Here is a 19,061-nt window from a genome sequence, read left to right as displayed (position 1 = left end):
CCATTCTCGTTTAGATCACACTCGTAATTCCTGGTTCTTCTCCCCATGGCACTTACTGCCATTACAGTAAGTTGTTCATATTCATCTTCTGTTTCATGCTGACCATTACACTAGAATTAAAAGCTCCAGAAGCATAGGTTTCAGGGGTCAATAAACATTTTCTATAAAGGGCCAGATAGTAAATATTTGGGGCTTTAGATATGTGATCTCTTGCAACTACTCATGTCTGTTGTGGAAGCATGAAATCAGCTATTGACAATACATAAACAAATGAGCATGGCTGTGTTCTAATAAAACTTTATTCATAAAAAACAGTCAGTGGGCCAGATTTGGCTTGTGAGCCATAGTCTGTCCACCTTGACCTATATATTAGTGACCACTGTGCTCAGAGCTGACACTTTTATAGCACTTACTATATGCCAGAAACTGCTCTAAGTGCTTTCTATGTACCCATTTATTTAATGTTTTGTATGATCTCATGAGGCAGGTACTGTCATTATGCCCACTTACAGATGAGACAGGCACTGAGAGTTCACGGTAACCTACCCAAGCACACTTAGCCACTAAGTTAAATTTGTACCTAGGCAATCTGGCTCCAGAGTCTATGCTCTAAACCTTCTTACTTGGTGAATGAATGTATGAACAAATAAACCATAAAATGAGATTGGGCTATGAAGATCTTCAGAAAGTGTAAAATACTACAGAGGCTTGAATGTTGTTTCCGATTTCTTGCAGCAAATGTTCTCCTTCAGTTAGAACAGCAGCTTAACAAAGCAGGATGCTATGAGCAACCCCCCTCCCCCTGAGCCCTCACCCCCAGGTCTGCAGCATCCAGGCCTTGGCTACCATGAGCAAGCCCAACCTGCTCATTTCTCTGTTGACATGTTCTCTTCTCAAGGGCAGTTTCAAAAGTGGGGAACCTGGGAAGTCATCCACCCCTACAATGGCACTTTTTGCTTAATCATCCTTACCTTTGTCCTAGCTCTGAATTTCTGCTTTCCTTGTTGAGAGGCAGAAAGTAAATGGGCTTAAGACATTGGGCTTTTGAGTCACATAGTACATATTCAAATCTGACTTCTTTAGCCTCAGTTTTTATGCCTGTAAAAGGCAGATAGGAACGGTACCTATCTCTTAAGATGGCTGCGATAATTCAATGAGTTTAAGAGTGTACTAAGCAGTTCATAGATGCCAGTGGTTGTCATTGTCATTCTTCTGGTACTCGAGACACAGGAAGGCAATGTGGGGCAGTCAAAATAAGGTTATGAGGTCAGATGAAGCTAAATTCAAACTTTATGCCTGCTCCCTACCAGCTATATAATTTATGTATACCATTTAATTCAAGGGGTCACATGCTACTTAAATCTCCAGAAAATTTTAGAAAATTGGCATGATAGCAAGCTTCCCCCCCCCATATAAGGACATTATTAATTTTTTTAAAAATCTAACGTGTTATCACTATTGTTTTATGAATGAAAATACTCCCTCAAAAAAAAAAAAAAAAAGAGTAGGAAGGATATAATCTGCAAATAATAAACTCACAACAGCATCCTTGTTTCTTTTCACTCATTTCCAGCATTTGGAAATGCTCATTTATCCCTAAGCCTCATTTATCCCAGCAATAAAATGGAATAGTAATACACACATATGCATGTGTGCACTGAACTAGTTGTCACGCTTGGCACAGAGTAGGGGCCGTGAGCCCCCTCTCCTGGCCTTTCTCTGGAGCTGGTTTTGCCTTTACTCCATCTCCCCCTACTCAGTTTCCTTCCTTCCTTTTTTGACCCCCTCTGAGAGCTGAGAGAGGGAGGGGCCAGAAAGAGCCACTGCATCAGATCTCAAAGGACTTTATTGAGGAATGGGGAGGAAGGGGTGGTTGTTGACATGCTCAGGTTATGGCCTAGGTGGGAATGACTGAGAGGGAAGAGAAATTCATTCCATCCAGCTTGGTGTAGGAACTCCAGGGAAAGGGGCTGGTTTTCCATCCAGGTCTTTGAATGGTGTGCTCTCTGGCCAGGCAGGGAGTGGGCCCCAGCTGGAGGGCAAGGTCTGAGGGGGAGATTTTACTATCTCTGGAAACAAAAGGACTTTTGTGTGTCATGATATCTGGGTGTGGTGGGGTGGAGAGAGAGGAAATGGTTTATGGGAATGAGAATGAGATCCTCCAGGGATGTGGAGGAGAGAGAGACGGATAGGCTCAATGGAGTGATAAAAAGAGAAAAAGACAGGCCCAGAAGACATTTCCCTCGGGCCAACTTTGATTTTGCACTCGCAGTCCTGGCCCTCAGAAAGGGTATGTCTGGGCCTGAGCTCTGACCTGGGTGCTGCTGGCACAAGCTGTGTAGCTATCAGTAGATCACACCCCTCTGCTGAGCCTCAGTATACCCATCTGTAAAAGGGGAACCTGAGCCCTGGAGTAGCCCCAGTAACATGCAGTGGGAATGGTCTGTCTACAAGTCAATTTAAATTATTATTTTTTTAAAAGCTTGGGCCTGAAATGTTCTCAACTCAGGGAACAAACCACAAGTCCTCCACGTTTGGCTGTTAGTGGATAAAGGAAAGTGGGTTTCAGGCTAAAGATTTCTTAATAAATACCCTTCACTGGTTGGACAAAGACTTGTGGGTTTGGGACCTGAGAGTCATAAAACTGCTGTCACCCTACAGCTCCATCCAGCTCTGACTCTGAGCACCTAGTCAATGAAAGAGACAAGCCTCTTTCCCGGAAGCCAGAGAGAAGAAAGCTGTAAGAAGAAAGACAGAAGGCCAGGAGGTTATTTTCTTCTGGCACATGCTGACATTTCGGGAATGGAAGGAACCAGGAAGGAAAAATTCAGATCGGTGGTGTGAGCCCAATAAAGTCCTTTAAAAAAAAACAATTATTCTTTCACCTGGTCTTTGGGGAAGAAGTCTTTGGGGGAGGGCCAGAGGCACCACCGGGGCCCAGGGAAAATTTAAAACCACAGAAGCCTATTGGATTTGAGTCCAGAGAAGCACATGTTGCTACTGCAGGTACCTTGGTAACTCGGAGGGCAAGCAGAACATGGCCTCCCCATCTTGTATGGTGCCTCGCCGATCCAGTTCCCCCTGGAAGAGAAAAGATGCCAAGGAGACAGGGACAGAGGAGAGTTAATGTGGGCAACCTTCATATAGGTTTCCAAATCTCAGCACCGCCGCTGACTGGCTATGTGACCTTGGGCAAGTCACGTCTGCAAGCCTTGGTTTCTTCAGCTGTAAAACCATGAGAAGACTCCCCTGCCTCACAGGGAGGAGGCAAAGATCAAATAATGAAGCCGTGTGTGTGGGCACCTAGCACCGTGCCTGGCAAATACCTGACTCTTCAGTAAGTATTGATCTTCTTATTCCCTCCACCCTCCCTCCCATTCCCGACTCAGGCAGCTCTGAGATCTGGTCCTAGGTTTTGCCACCAGCCAGCTGGTGACAAAATAAGCCACCTTATTTCTTCTGAATAAAATAAATGAAATGGTATCCACAAAAATGATGTGCAAACGCTTTAGACCTCACAGAAGTGTTGTGCAAATAGGAGTTAGAATAATCAGATGCTGAGTATAATCCGATCATGGGGGCACATGCCATGAAGACTTGTCATGGCCACCACTGCCCATTTTCTTGATGGCCAGATCCCAATTCCATCCTCCCTGCTCCTGAGTTAGTCCTCTCAACAGACTGTGGCCTTTTAGGGGAAGTAGGGTAGAGAGTCATGGCTTAATAGTTACAGACCTTCTCTTTGGGGTGATGGAATAGTTCTGGAAGCAGGTAGTGGTAATGGTTGCACAAAACGATGAATTGCCACCGAGGTGTACCCTTCTAAATGATTAAAGTGGCAAATTTTATGTTATAAATATTTCATATCTATATGCATAATGAAAACAGATTAATAATCTAATATACCAAAACCCATTGAGTTGTACACATCAAATGGGTGAGTGGTATGGGATGTGAATTACACCTCAAGAAAGCTATTAAAAACAAACAAACCACCTTCATCACATTCTTCTGCTCAAAAACTTTTAGTGGCTTCCCCTTACCTGTGCAAGGAATGGCAAATTTCTTCAGGTAAAGGGCCAGATAGCAAACATGTTAGGTTTTGTGAGCCGGATATCTCTATTGCATTGAAAGCAGCATCGGATAGCATGTAAATGAATGGCATGGCTGTGTTTCAATAAAACTTTATTTACTAAAACAAGCAGCTGGTGAGGTTTTGGCCATGGGTCCTAGTTTGCTGATCTCCCTACTTACAGAAGCACATCTGTAGCTTTTGGTCAGTCATTCTAGACTGCTCTAGCAGCCGTGCATCCTGTTCACATAGCCCACCTTTCCACATCTCTCTTCTCTGTCCCAGTGCACAGATTTTTCTTTTTCTCCCTCCTCTTCTCAAGGCCTAAAATCATCTCCAAAACTCATGTTCATGGCTGCCTGGTAATCTCACCACCAGCCTGTAGTGTTATCTTTGCAAGTCCAGGGTCTTCTTTTCTCACACTTCATATGAACACTCTTTATGGGCAGATATGGAATCTTTTTTTTTTCTCTAAAAGTGGTTGTTGAATGATTGTAAGTAAACTCAGCCAAAGTCCTTAGAAAAGTATGCATTTCTGGTTTTATAAGGGGTTCATTCACTTATTCATTCAACAAACACTTCCAGAGCATCTTTTGGGCTTCAGGATTTGTGCCAGATGCTGTGAGTGCAGTTTTCAAAAGGTGCTCCCAGAAATTTGAGGGCAGGGAAGATGGGAAGTGGAAATATCTGGGGGGTAATGGAATAAAAGTCATTCTTTTTTTGTTCAACTTAACCACTTGGAAAAAAGTTTTGCTTAAAAAGGGGGGGGGGGCGGGGGCGGAGATCCCTGTAGTAAAAGGATATAGGAATGAATCAGATCTATTTCCCACCCTTAAATAGTTCCTAACCCAGTTATAACAACAGCCACCATTTATTCAGCACGTACTATGGGCTGAATAAATGTACAGTGACTATGTACAGTGATCCTCTGTGAGACAGGTAGGATTAGCCCTATTTTAAAAGAGGAAACCGAGGTCCAGAGAGATGAAACGTCTTATCCAAAGTCCTTATACGCACATGGGAGAGCTGGACATCACACCCAGATCTGGTCATAGCAGTAAGCAACAGCATGTTATCATGAGCCTGGGGGTGTTACCTGGGTCAGATCACTTCTCTTAACAATTCAGTGAGTAGGTACTATTTTATTCCCATTTTCCAAATGAAGAAACAGGCATGGAGAATTTAAATCACAAATTTGAACCTTAACAGTCTTGCTCCAGAGCATGAAAATCTTAACAACTATAGTGTTGATACTCAATGCTGCAAAAATTCAATGTATCCTCAAATTGGAACAGCCTCGTAAGCTATTTGTAACAAAGTTTGCTTTGTATTTTTGTATCTGATAAAGCTGGGCTGATACTTTTTAATAGATATCACCATTAACAAATAAATAGCTTGAGAATCTGTGTTCAAGCTACCAGTGACTTCTAGAGCATCCGAATAGTATAGTAGACAGAACACAGACTAGAAATCAAGACTTGTGTTTCAAACAGCTCTGCTACCTCCTGGCTCTGTGACTTTTATATATTACCTAACCTCTCTGATCGTCAGTTTCTTGCTCTTAAAAAAAGAAAACATTTTCCCAGTACCCCTCCTTCTTTCCTTCCTTCTTTCTCTTTCATCTCTTCAATGAGATAAGGAGGCAAAAATATTTTGTAAGTGCTGAAAGGCTACTTGAGAGTAAAAGGTGGTTATCAGTATGTAATCTTGAAATTCTAAATATCATGTTTACATAGAACTTTTCTTATTTTTATATGAGAATCAGTAATGTTGGCAAATTTGTGTGTTGTACGTTGGATGGGAACTCCCATCCCTCTTTCTCCATGTTTCCAAGAGACTTGCATACAAAGGCCACTCATGACCTCTCTCCCACCAAGCTGATTGGGGAGCCTAGAGGGAGGAGCTGAGCACACTCATTCTATCCTTCCTTTCTTTCCTTTGGGATGTGCCTGGCTGCAGGGAGCCTGTGTTCTTTGTTGCCCCACTTCCTGTGATGAGCTTAGAGGAGCTACCTACACTTGTTGGGAGAGGACTGTGGTTGTCAGGTGTTGCCAGTCAATGGGTGTGCAGCTCTAATTCGAGAGCGAGATATTTGCCAACTCGCTTGTCTAGACATCTAAACCACATTCTCTACTGTTAACTTCATCAGCGAGGCTACGTGTCCACCTGACCTGGTCCTGTCTATCTTCCAGTCACTTTTGGCAATAGAAAAGGAAATTAGAGAATTGGGGGGGTGGGGGAGTAAAGAAAAATAATTATTCATTGACTCTAAAACTACCAGACTGTGGGACGCCTGAGTGGCTCAGTGTTTGAGCACCTGCCTTTGACTCAGGGCGTGATCCCAGATTTGAGTCCCACGTCGGGCTCCCTGCATGGAGCCTGCTTCTCCCTCTGCCTGTGTCTCTGCCTCTCTCTCTGTGTGTCTCTCGTGAATGAATAAATGAATGAATGAATGAATAAATAAATAAATATTAAAAAACAATTGTATGGTATCGAGTTTACTTAGAAGGGAAGAAGGCAGGGTGTCCTGGGCTTTTTTCCTTCTCTTGGAATTCTGTTCATTGCACTCAGGGTCCACCTCCTGCCCCTCAGCCCCATCTCAGTGCTGTACTTACTTAATGGCATAGTTGCAGACCAAGTACACCGCCTGATGCCAGGTGTTGCCCCAGACGTTGATACTGCCACAGGTGTGGATGGCACAGCCTAGCCGATTGGAGGAAGCCCACACCATCTGAGGAAGGACAATGACAGGGGAGGCTTTGAGATGGACTCGGGGTGGGGGCCCAGGTTCCTTGGGGCTGAGAGGCCCCTGGACATGGTTCAGGGTGGATGCATTAGGTGAGGTCTTCCCGTGGGAGACAATCTGCCTGTCCCAATGTTCCTGGAGACACATTGTGCTATAATGTTTCTCAAGCTTTTTTTTTTTCTTTTTTTCTTTTTTTTAATTTATTTTACTACAACCCACCAGTAAGGAATAAATTTTGAATTGTTACTCAGCATACAACACGTAGGCACTTGGGACAAAAGTTCTGTGAACCAACATTTAATCTTTTCACATGCGATCTATGCTCTTATTTTCTGTACCGTTCTATTCATTTTCTTTCTTTTTTCCCTAGCAACTACCATTTGAAGATCATTATTTTTTTTTTTTTTTTTTTGAAGATCATTATTGTGTTAGAGGTTAAAACACAAACTTTGGAGTTAAACAGGCTTGGGTCAGAACCTCAATATCACTAGTGTGTGACTTTGGCCAAGTCACTTAACCATGCCGTGCCTCAGTTTCTTCTTTGGTAAAACGAAGGTAATAATTTTAGGAAGAACATTTGGTTTAGGCCTCACATTTCCTAGAGGGTCTCCAATGTAGATTTCTGACATTAACTCTGAATGAATCACAGAGAGATGGACAGACCAAAAGAAAATATTTGTCCTACAATGGGAAGGTTTGGTCCCATTTCCTGCAACATTATATTGCATTATATTTTTATGTGTAACAAGTGGTAACATATTCAATATTAGTACTCAAAATATAGTACAGTTTTTGTTCTCTTATTTTAGCATTTCTTTTCTTCTTTTTTTTTTTTTTTAAGATACTGGGATCCTAGGGGTACCTGGGTGGCTCAGCTGATTAAGCATTCAACTCTTTTTTCTTTAAGATTTTATATTTTATTTATTTATTTGAGGGAGTGAGAGTGAGAGAGCACACATGCAGGGGTGAGGGGCAAAGGGAGAAGCAGACTCCCCGCTGAGCCCCTGTGGGGCTTGATCCCAGGATCCCAGGATCCCAGCCTAAGCCAAAAGCAGGTGCCTAGCTGACTGAGCCACCGAGGCACTCAAGTGTTTGAGTCTTGATCTCAGCTCAGATCTTGATCTCAGGGTTGTGAGTTCAGGCCCTGTGTTGGGCTCCACACTAGGTGTGGAACCTACTTAAAAATGATAATAAGGAGGAGAAGATAGTAGGATCCTTAGAAGACAGAAAATACTAGAAAATAGGTTTGGACCTACTGAATTCAAAAGCATTCTTGAACTTGTCAGATCACACATCTCCATTTTGGTGGTCAAACTATCTGGTGAGCCCACCCAAGACACTCAGATCCAGTCAGCTCAACTCACTATACACACAACTTTCCAGGAATACACTTATCATATGGAAGGAAGTCCCTAGGGCTTGTATGTTCTATAATTTCTGTTCCATCACATTCTTTTTCTTCTAAGCTACCAGGATTTGTTCTCCCTCAGCCCTCAGTCCCGACAAAGTGGTACCTGGGTATAGTGGGAGCAGACAGGGCCACTGCACCGCCAGGGGCAGTGCGGCTGACAGTCCCTGGGGGCCGGAAATGAGTAATGGCGCCTTTCCTCAGACCAAGACTTCACGAGATCCACCACCGAGCGGTACCTGGGGAGGCAGAGAAGATGGAAGATGCTGGCTGAGGAACGGAGAAGCTGCTCTGCCACCACCTTGCTTGGGGACTTTGTTGAGTGACCAAGAGAAGGAAGGGCAGAAGGTCACTCACCGGCCAGAATGGATGGAGAGGTTCTGGCCCACGTATCTCATCAGCTGTGAGGGCCCATGGGCCCAGATGCACTGGGTGGCCCAGGCCTCGGCAGACCTGGCCAGCCGCTCGTCCCAGACCTGGGGAAAGAAAGGCCATGAAATTCCCCAGGAGGGACATCACCAACATCCCAGCAGTATCCAAAGATGCGCATTTCCCTGGTGCCACTAACTCCATCTCTTCGGAACCCTGCACCAAATCCACTGGACAAATTAGGAAACTGAGTCGGAAACAGCAAGTCCTCACCAGAGCCAAGACCCACACCCAGACCTCTGACTCCTCTTCCAGCAACCTTCCCCCTCCACAACTGGACCTCAAGCTGGAGGTTCTCTGCTCTGAGCAGGTCCGGGGCTATTTGTCCAGGAGTTAGCAGTCCCTACAAGTGGCTGAGCCCAGGGTGATGGGGACGGAACTGGCTTTTTATTTTATTTATTGTATTCTTAAAACATATTTATTTTAACATTAAATATTCAAATTCAAAATGTTTTTTTCTGCATAGTGAAAACATGCACAAATATAATATATGAGATACCCAAAGGAGGAAAAGTGGAAAGTCTCTCATCTCAATCCTATACTTGTTCCTCCAGCCATCCTGCTCCTTAGAGGCAACCATCACTGTGATTCCTGGCATCCTCTTCCAGAAATATTCTATACCTGTACAAGTATATATACACACAAGTGTGTGTGTATATATATAATTAATAAATATATAATTGTATATACATATATAAAATATTTATATATTTATAATATTTATATTATACACACACACACACACACACACAAATGACAGCTGGCCAAACTGTCTATCTGACCCCTTGCTGTTTTCACTCAATCAAACAGGTTATCTTATCTTAGTGGTTATCCCACATCAGCACATAGAGAATGCCCTCCTCATCTCTCCTAACAGCTTCATAATTTTCCAATGTGTGAATGCCCCAAGTTTTATAATTTGAAAAAGCATCACTTTAAAAAAATACCAATTTCCTTCCACTCTGACTTCCTGGGATTTTCAGAGATATGAGTCATGCATTCATTTTATTTGTTCATTCAGCAAATATTGAACAATATTTCTAGGCACCCAGGACTCACAGTCTAGTAAAGATGAGACATTAAGCAATCATTACAATCCTGGTGGGTGTGAAAATGTGAAACAGGGGACTGGAACTTTTGGGGACGCTGTGGGAGAAAAAGGGCTCCTTGAGCAAAGGGTACTTAGTCAGATGCCTGTCCTGCAGGCAGAAGCCAGCTAGCCAAGAAGACACAGGGATACCAAGGAACAGGTCCAAACATGTCCTCAGGGTTGTCCGATTCACAGTCTTAGGAAAAGCGAAGGAATATTTTCTTTATGCAACAAAGGGGTAAACTGAGGCAAGGGGTATGCTAACATCAAATCCACATTCATTGGCCCTACTGGGATCCATGGTGAGATATTTAACTCTCTCTGTTCTACCACACATGTTCTAATTAAACACTTACTAGGATGAGTGCCTTGCATGCACAGTAAATGTGTCACTGTTTGAAAAATGAAGGACCTTCCACGTGCCAGTCACTGTGCTAATAAATGAATGAGTCTTTCAATGAACAAATTAATAACCCCCACCTCCAGCTGCCTGCCATCCTGGCTCCTATCCCCACCCCTCTCCAACATCTAATTCCTACTTGACATTATGTTACCCATATCTTAACACCTTATTCCTGTTTGACATTATATTACCCATATCTTGTGTTGTGGATATTTGTTTTTTATCATGTCCCTGAAGGAAGACACTTGTCCATCCTGTTCTCAGCAGTGTCCACAAGGCTTAGCATGGTACCTGGCTCTGAGCAGCAGCTAGCACACAAGTGAATAGACACATTGTAAAAGCATAGGAATGTTCAGGCTGTAGCATGTATTTGTCTTGGAGGGGGGTGGACTGGCAACCTCTTTCCCTAAAGAAATCTGTGGGTGGGCTAGAAGCCTATCTCTCCAGGTTGGTCTGGGACAAAGGTCCTAGGGGAGGAACTGCGATAAAGAGAAAGGTCCCCTCTTCCATGCCAGAGTCTGACTTCTGGGGGATTGGGGTGACAGCCTCTGGCCCTGCCTCTTTAAGGAAACACATCTCAGCTTTTTCAGCTGGTCACTTGCAGGTTTTCCTCTGCTTGAGACCTTCAGGTGCGAGTCCCCACCACCAGTCCCCAAACTCTGCCTCCTAGAGGCAATCATCACTGTGATAACTGGCATCCTCTTCCTGTCTGTGTGTCCATCAGACCCTAAAGCAAAGAGACAATTGCACAGAAAGCTCCAGCCACCCACCCTGCAGGTCTCTAGCAGGAAGCCAAAACCCTGGGGTGGAGTATCGTGTCTGTTAAGACCACAATCTTAGTGTATGTGCTGCTGAAGCAAGCACTAAGACCACAATCATTAGCAGCAGGCAGACCTGGATTAGAATCCCAGTTGGATGACCTTTGGCAAATTAATTCTCTGTATCTCAATTTCTTTATTGGAAAATGGAGATGATAATCCCCATCTTGAAGGAAGAGGAGTCCCCTCAGGGTTGTGTGTAGGTTATGGGTAGGCACACAGTAGGTGCTCCATACGTAGCAGTTAGCTGACCCTGCTTCCCAAGAGGACCTGTGCAACTGCTTTAGTTTTCTCATCCATTAAATGCGTAGATCAATTCCTGCCCTTTCCTCAGGACACAGACCCCCAGATGCTGGCCGGTGGGGCCAGGCTGGTGATGGTCCAGCCCTTCCAGAACACACTGGGTTGACCGGCAGTTGCTAGAAAGGGCGCAGGGGAGGGCATGGGAACTCACCATATACTCCATGTTGGCCGCAGGTGGGTGCACACTGGCCCGGATGTGGTTGTGATAATCCAGTAAGGCACTCATGTCCCCAGCAGAGATGTGGCGCTTCCGCCGGTACCGGGGCACCCCCAGGCCACTCAGAGGCCACACAGCTGTGCCCTCGGTCTGGGCCAGTGCCAGGGTGGCATTGGGCATCAAGGCATTCACTGTCTGGCCTCCCCAGAAGAGTAGGCCTGCCAGGCCCACGGTGCTGGGCAGCAGGGGCATAGCTGGCTGGAAGGGTCACACGTCACCTGGTGCAGTCAGAGTCGGCTGCCTGGAGGGGGTGGGCATGAGGGCACCAAACCCTGAGTGTTCTCCAGCACTGCCACCCCGATGATGCCAACCCCTGGGAACTTGGCAAAGATCTCCCGACTCAGCTCTAGTCCTGGTGCCCAACACCCTGTCCTTCCTGCCCCAGTGGACTCAGTGTATTGAGGGATGGAAGGAAATGCCCGGATGGTAGCTAATCCTGATCGGGCCATGTGATGCAGATGGCACTACCACTTCAAAGCCAGGGCTCCATCCCACCAGTCCAGGAGACGGACACCAGTCCTCTCCAGCCTGGACACCCTCTTCACCAATCCTGCCCCAAGTGGGCTCCATCGATGCCCTCAGCAGCGCAGGGCCAACAGTCCCCGGGGCATCATGCGGCGGGACCCTCTCGTCTTTGAGGTGCTGCATTTTTGAGGTTGAGAGTGAGACACAGGAAGAACCAGATGGCAGAGGATGAGAGAGGAAGAGAAAAAGAGAAGCAGAGAGGAAGAAAATGAGAGAGACCAAAAAGGCATCTGGAAAAAAAAGGTACAGAGAACAGGGATGAAGGACATTGGAAGGTGGAAAGATAAGGCGCGGATGGGACACGGTGAGGAGGGAAAGAGAAAGAGCATGGGAGAGACGGAAGCAGAGGGAAGGAGAGAGAAAGACAGGGGGAAAGACAGGGGAAGGAAGAACAGAGAAGACAGAGGGAGAGATGGAGTTAAGGAGAAGAGAGCCAGAGAGGGGAGCGCGGGAGACCGGGCGGCAGCCTCCCAGGGGCGCGTACCCAGGCCGGGCAGCCCAGGCGGGTGGCAGCAGGCGCCGAGGACGCAGGGACCTCTGTAGACACCCTGGCCCGCCTGGCAGCTCGGCGACTTTAATGGTCCCCTGGGAGCTGATGGCATCTGACGTCCGGGCCCCGCAGCCCCCTCCCCTTCCAGCCGGGCCAGACTGGGACAGGAGGCTCCGCCTGCCCGGTTGTGGGCTTTTCCCTCCCTCCTTCTGGCGCCTGGGCTGCTCCTGCTTCCACCGGGGTGTCGGGGTGTCGGGGGCTGGGGCCCAGCTGCTGCTCCGGGTAGGGATGGGACAGTGGCAGGGACTCCGGGGGGAAATGCCACCCCTCACCTCGGACACCCCAGATGCGGAGGCTTTTCTTTGCCTTCCAGACCCCAGCACTGGGGAGAGTATTCTCGGACTGCTTTCCCTACAAAGCCGTCCAGCCTCAGAGCAGGCAATTAACTTGACCCCGCCTGATGAGCACCTACTATGTGCCAGGCCTGGGCTGAGCGCTTTGCGCATACAAGCTCAGCCAGCCCTGAGAAGCAGATACTATAGCTCCCCATTTCACAGATGAAGAAACTGAGCCTGAGAGGTGAAGGGACACACCCCAAGTCAAGCCAGTGTGTCTGCGATTCAAATTCAAGTGTGACCCCCAGGACCCTGTTAGTATGTAAAAAGGATGCTACTTTTGTAACCAAACCAATATCAATGCAAAGGGGAAAAGCCTAGGAGGGTATTGACCACCATGCTGCTCTAACATAGCATTAGGCAGCTTCATTTATTAAGCGACGGCTCTGGGTTCAAGTCCTCATTTCATTCACTAACTGGATGTCCTTGAGCAAGTCAGTCAATCATTTTGTACCTCATCTGTAAAATAGGGGTAGTGATGGTACTTACCTTATAGCATTGTCATGAGGATTGCACAGCTCTTGTGGAGCACTTAGGACTGTGCCTGACACACAAGTGTGTTCTCCATTAAGTGTGTATGAGTGTGTGTGTGTGTTCTCATACAGATACATGCATAAGCAAGCAGATGTCTATACGTGTGTGTGTGTGTGTGTGTATTATCAAAGCCCCTTTGGTCTCCAAGTTGCTGTAATTATAGGCTAAGAAAGAGTTAAAAAAAAAAAAGAAAATTTAATTTCTCTTCTCTGATTACTTGTATTCCTCACAAAGAACAAGCAATATTTCCGTAATGGAGGGGGTAGACCTACAAGAAAGATGTTATAGAAAAAAAACAAAGTCAAAGCATTTGGAAGCCTTCAGCCTTCTCTTCCAGGGACTTCTGAGAATTCCCAGGCAGTCTCCGGGTGCCAGGCTGAGCCAGGTGGCAGCGAAGGGCTGTGGGCTGGGGTTCTCCCCAGACACATGGAATTCCCAGCCTAGGCAGCCACCCGGCCTCAGCCTCCCGGCCCAGACAGTGCCTGCTGCCAAAGCACACACCTTCCTGCTGGACGCCGGGGGAGTGGGGCAGGCAGAGGCAGGGAGGGACGGGGGTGCTGACCCTGACCTAGACAGGCCCTTACCACCACGCCAGAAGGACGAGGGAGCTTGGCTCTGATCTAGCCCCGTCCCTGCCTCCAGAGTGCTGGGTGTCCTGAGGTAAGGCCCTGTCCTTCTCTGGGCCTCAGATGTCCCATGAGAGAAACTGGACGAAGGGCTTATGTGCCTGTGGCAGGCTGGGGCCTGTGGCACCCTGAGGGAACTCTGCAGCCGCCGGGAGGCACATGCAGTCTTGGCACTTACCCAGGAGTGCCAGCAATTGCACCCTACTCTGTCAGCATACTCCACAGAACTTCTCCCGTGTCACAGGCCCTTGCACGGGTATGGAGCTTCAACATCCATGACTCCATGGTTTTCATGGCTGCCTTTGAGGTAATAACCCCACCCATTGCACAGCTGGGGATATTGAGGTGCACAGAGCCTCAATGACTTGTCTTGGGGCCAGGAGCTTCTTTGTGTGGTAACTGAGGTCTGCAGTGAACATCCTCACATGTTTAGAGAATGCATATGCCTCCAGTGTACACAAATCACACACACCTGCATGCACACACTCCCATGAGCACGTCCTTCTCCTACAAACCAAAGAGAAGCTCATTCTCCTGGCACCTTAGATCCCTTCCACTGCGTACCCTTAGGTGCCCTCACATGCATATATAGGCACTCATCCCTTTACATCTTTAATCCTATAAAACACATATGTTGGACATATCTGCTCCTATCTCGGTGCCCAGCACTATTTTAAGCACTTACCTGGATGAGCTCATTGAATCTTCAGGAAAAGCCTATCAGGTTGGTACCATTACGGTCATCATATCAATTTTTATATACAGGAGGAAAATAAGGAACAAAACAGTGTGTCGTTTGGTGGGGTCACATGTCCAGTGGGTGGCACAGATGGGATGGGTTCCCAGGCAGGCTGGCCATGCTGCCTCTGCCCAGAGACAGACAGCTCCACACACAAAATCCTCATCTCCTACTGCACATGTTCACACATCCACAGAGACCCAGGTGATTGCCCTGGGCAAGCACCCTGCATCACCCCCTGGCTGCTACCCCAGGTGGGACCTTCTCTGCTGTCCTCATTGTCTAAACCTGTTCCCAGGTTCACTTTGGCAAGTTCAAAATGGTAGGGGTGAGGCAGGAAATAACCAGGGATGGTTCAGATTAATGCCCTGAGCCGGGATCTCATTTTAGAGTAAGAGTACCTCCTCCCTTCTGGATTTTATCTCACTGGATTCAGCTATCCTCACCCCTCTTGGAATTCCCTCTGGAAGCAAAGGGGCAAGCAAAGGGGAATTCTTCTAGAGAGTAGTAATATTTGAGGCAAGATAGCTCAGTGGCTAGCAGAGTAGCTTTGGATCTAGACAGCCTAGGTTCATGACTATCTGTGTGACTCTGGGCAAGTTACCTAACCATTCTGTACCTTAATTTCCTCATCTAGAAAATGAGGCTGCCTCATGGCATTGTTGGGAGGCTTAAATGAGTCAATACATCTTAAGACATTTGACACGGTGCCTGGCACACAGTAAGCAGTCAATATATGTTAGCCTTAACAAGAGCCAACAGCAATAGCAGTAACAGTCAGCGATTGTTTAGCACAGGCTAGGTGCCGGGCACTAAATGATTCAAGGGCATGATTGTATGTAAGCCTTGGTCTGGTTTCCTGCATTGGGTACCAGAATCCCCATCCTGTAGATGAGGAAGTGAAAACTCAGAGAGGTTAATTAATTTGCCCACGTTCACAGGGCTAGTCCCAGTAGAAGCTGGATCCCAGAGCCAGGTCTCTCTGATCCTCACACTGTCAAGTTGCTTTTGAGCAGAGACTGTAGGACAAAAGCCTGGTGTTTGAAGGAGGAGACTGAGAAAGCTGGAAACTTTAAAGAGTGTCTGGGTCACTCTCTCTGCCAATTGAAGAAACAGATTCAAAGAGTGATTTGTCGGGATGCCTGGGTGGCTCAACTTTTAAGCATCTGCCTTTGGCTCAGGGCCTGATTCCCAATTCCCATCGATTCCCAGGATCGAGTCCCACATCTGGCTCCTTGCATGGAGCCTGCTTCTCCTCCCTCTGCCTGTGTCTCTGCCTCTCTTTGTGTCTCTCATGAATAAATAAATAAAATCTTAAAAAAAAAAAAAAAAGAGTGACTTGTCTAAGGTCATATAGCAACTGGCAGATTGGGGACTGGAACCCAGATCTGCATCACTCCAAATCCAAGGAGGAGAGAGAGGGAGCTGAGGGTGGGGGAGCACAAATGAAAAATAAGTGATGGTGCCCAGACTTTTCAAAACTCTCCAGGTCAAATGTTCCAGATTCTTCCAAAAGTTAAACTAGGAAAATGCAAGGAATGAAGTGGGAATCAGTAGAGACTTAAAAGATACATATATTTTTTTTTTATACAGACAAGACTAAACTATAGGGTTTAGGGATGTGTACTTGGGCAATAAAACTAAAGAAATACAAAGAAATACTGTAAAAGTCAGTCTGTGATCAGGGTGGGACATCTGAGCGGCTCCTTTTTTTTTTTTTTTTTAGAGAGGGAGAGTGGTGGGGTGGGGCAGAGAGAGAATCTTAAGCAGGCTCCGTGTCTGAGGTAGAGCCACCACCGCCCCCCACCCCCATGCAGAGCCCGCTGATGCAAAGCCCCCCACCCCCGATGCAGAGCCTCTCGGTACAGAGCCCCATCTCACAAACCTGAGATCATGACCCAAGCTGAAATCAAGAATCAATTGCTTAAGGGACTGAGGCACTCAGGCACCCCAAGAGGCTCCTATTTCTTGATCTGACTGGTGGTTACAAGTGATTTGCCTTATGGGGTCCCCATTTGTTTTGTGTGACTTTCTGTACTTTTTAAATTTTACAAAGGCTTTTTAAGAAATAACAGTAGTCATTTATACAGTGACATCTTCCATCTGTTACCACCTTAACCTATGCATGAGGATTTTAATCTCCTTTTCATAGTTGAGGATGTGAGGTTCAAAGAGGGAGGCAACTTGCCCACAGTCACGCAGCGAATAAGCCTGGGAGCCAGGCCTCCACCCATGAGGTTTGGTGTGTCTCTGCAGCACAGCGGTGGTTGGGCTGCCAGTGGTAGATCCTGGCCCTCTCCAGCACCAGAGAGGCCTCATGACAGATGCAGAGAAACTGAGTCCTCAAAAGATAAAGCACACTCAGAAGCACCTCTGGGCTCCCAGATCTGTCTTTTTCTCTCTCTGCACCCAGATGGCAGTGTCACCTCTTTGGAAGGTTACCTAGGAGGAGGCAGGATGGTCTAGTAGTGAGCAAGGAGCAGAGCTATAGTTTCAGACAGGTGACCTGGCTCTGAGCGCTCTCAGAACCTCAGTCTCCTCTTCTGTAAAATGGGAACAATAAATAGGTGCTAGCTTATTTGGCAATTATGAGGAATTAGGTGAGATATGTGAACAAAGCAAACTTTATTCAATGTTAGCTGTTAACCTCCCCAAGCAGAAACACTGTGATTCCATTGATAGACTTCTCAAGAACAGGTAAAACTAATTTAAGGTAATGGAAGTCGGATCAGTGGCTACACTCAGGGGCACGAGGCAACTCCCTATGAGGGGCTATATCTGCCTTATATTGTCATCCAAGTAGTGGGCACAGCATCAATATGTGCAAAAATTCATCTTGCAAACTGGAGATTTCAGCACTTGATAAAAAATTTAGTTATATATGATTTAAAAAACCTTTGTTTAATTTAAAAGAGTTCTTTCCACAAGTATAAAATAAAATCCTACATAAGAAAAAAAACACAGGCCAACAGAAATATCCCATTCTTGTCTCCCCAACAACACATACTTCCTCCCCCATACACCCACCAAAACCTCCAACACTACACACGTAGCCTAAGACCCCAAGATCAATGCAAACAGAAATCATCATCCAACAGAGCGGACACGTCTGGACTCCCACTCAACCTTACAGCACATCCATTTTCAAATATAGATGTTTTTCCACTCTGGGTGCATGGAAACACACCCTCCATGCAAACACACAAACAGAGACACACACAAGCCAAACCCATAGACCAAACTGACTCAATGAGTAGATTTTGTGAGTCAGACAGACTCCATTTCCTCACCATAGGACCTGAAGCGAGCCATCTAATGCCTCTGAGCCTCAGTCTCCTCATCTGCAAAATGGGCCCAATGAGATCTATTCTCATGAAATGAAATGAAATGAAATAAAATAAAATAAAATAATAAAATAAAATAAAAAAATGGAAGACAATGAGCAAATACGCTCTTTGAGGGAAGGAGCTGTATGATTTGTGTCTCTATGTTCAGTGACTCCAACACATCACATCATTATTAGTGAACTTGGGTGTGTTGTCAGTTCTCACCAGATTAATTTTTATTTATTTTTAAAGATTTTATTTATTTATTTTTTTAACCCAGAGAGAGAACACAAGCAGGCAGCAGCAGGCAGAGAGGGAGAAGCAGGCTCCCCTCTGAGCAGGAGCCTAATGTGGGGCTCAATCCCAGGGTCCTGGGATCACAACTAATGATGAAGGCAGATGCTTAACCGACTGAGCCACCAATGTGCCCTCTAGATAAATCTTTAGATTCAATATAATTCTAACCAATATTCTAAGTTTTCTAGAGGAAGTTGGTAAGCTGATCCTAAACTTCATGTAGAAGAGTCATGGCCTGAGAATTTTCAAGACACTCTATGAGTGGTAATGTTAGTAGTACATGATGATTGAGCAGGAGCAGAAAAATGAGTGGAGGATGAAGCTGGGACAGAGGGGTGGGGTTGGGGGGCAGTAGTACAAGGTGAGGAACAGCATGGGCAAAGGCTCTGAGGCAAGCTGGAATCTGGCTCATGTGAACTGAAAAAAAAAAGCAGGTTAAGGAAGACTCTGGGGATAAAGTGTAAGAGGGAGGTTGAGAGATGGGATCAGAGGTAAGCAAAGGCTCTTTCTTGCAAGTAGGAGGCTTTGGATGTCACGGCAGCTGCAGAACGGGCGAGGACCTGAGATCCTCCTTTGTGCTTTGCCCTATGCCCAGTCCTACCAACCTGTGGGGGCCCCGGGGCTGAGAGGGAGGCAGGGAGAA

The 19,061-nt window shown here is 46.3% G+C and overlaps 1 protein-coding gene across 1 annotated transcript; it reads right to left on the bottom strand.

The window, feature by feature from the left end:
- Window positions 1–1,890: 1,890 nt before the first annotated feature.
- On the bottom strand, window positions 1,891–11,705 carry R3HDML (R3H domain containing like). The gene is made up of 5 exons (XM_077873273.1): window positions 11,421–11,705; window positions 8,584–8,702; window positions 8,333–8,465; window positions 6,688–6,803; window positions 1,891–3,081 (listed from the first exon to the last, which is right to left on the bottom strand). Exons 1-5 carry the CDS (start codon window positions 11,676–11,678, stop codon window positions 2,949–2,951), a joined length of 759 nt encoding a protein of 252 aa, XP_077729399.1. The 5' UTR covers window positions 11,679–11,705; the 3' UTR covers window positions 1,891–2,948.
- Between the last annotated feature and the right edge of the window lie 7,356 nt (window positions 11,706–19,061).

The sequence above is a fragment of the Canis aureus genome, chromosome 26, assembly GCF_053574225.1.
Source record: "Canis aureus isolate CA01 chromosome 26, VMU_Caureus_v.1.0, whole genome shotgun sequence".
Taxonomy (NCBI): domain Eukaryota; kingdom Metazoa; phylum Chordata; class Mammalia; order Carnivora; family Canidae; genus Canis; species Canis aureus.
Note: the sequence above shows the minus strand (reverse complement) of the source record. Positions and strands in the feature narration are given on the sequence as shown.

Bases quoted from the DNA above. Each gene is read 5' to 3' on its own strand.
- R3HDML (XM_077873273.1), bottom strand. From the start codon at position 11,678: ATGCCCCTGCTGCCCAGCACCGTGGGCCTGGCAGGCCTACTCTTCTGG. The intron at 8,466-8,583 runs GTGAGTGACCTT...CTGCCTCCCCAG, and splicing joins CTCTCCATCCATTCTGGCCG to GTACCGCTCGGTGGTGGATC. The intron at 6,804-8,332 runs GTACCACTTTGT...GTCCTTCCTCAG, and splicing joins TCTGCTCCCACTATACCCAG to ATGGTGTGGGCTTCCTCCAA.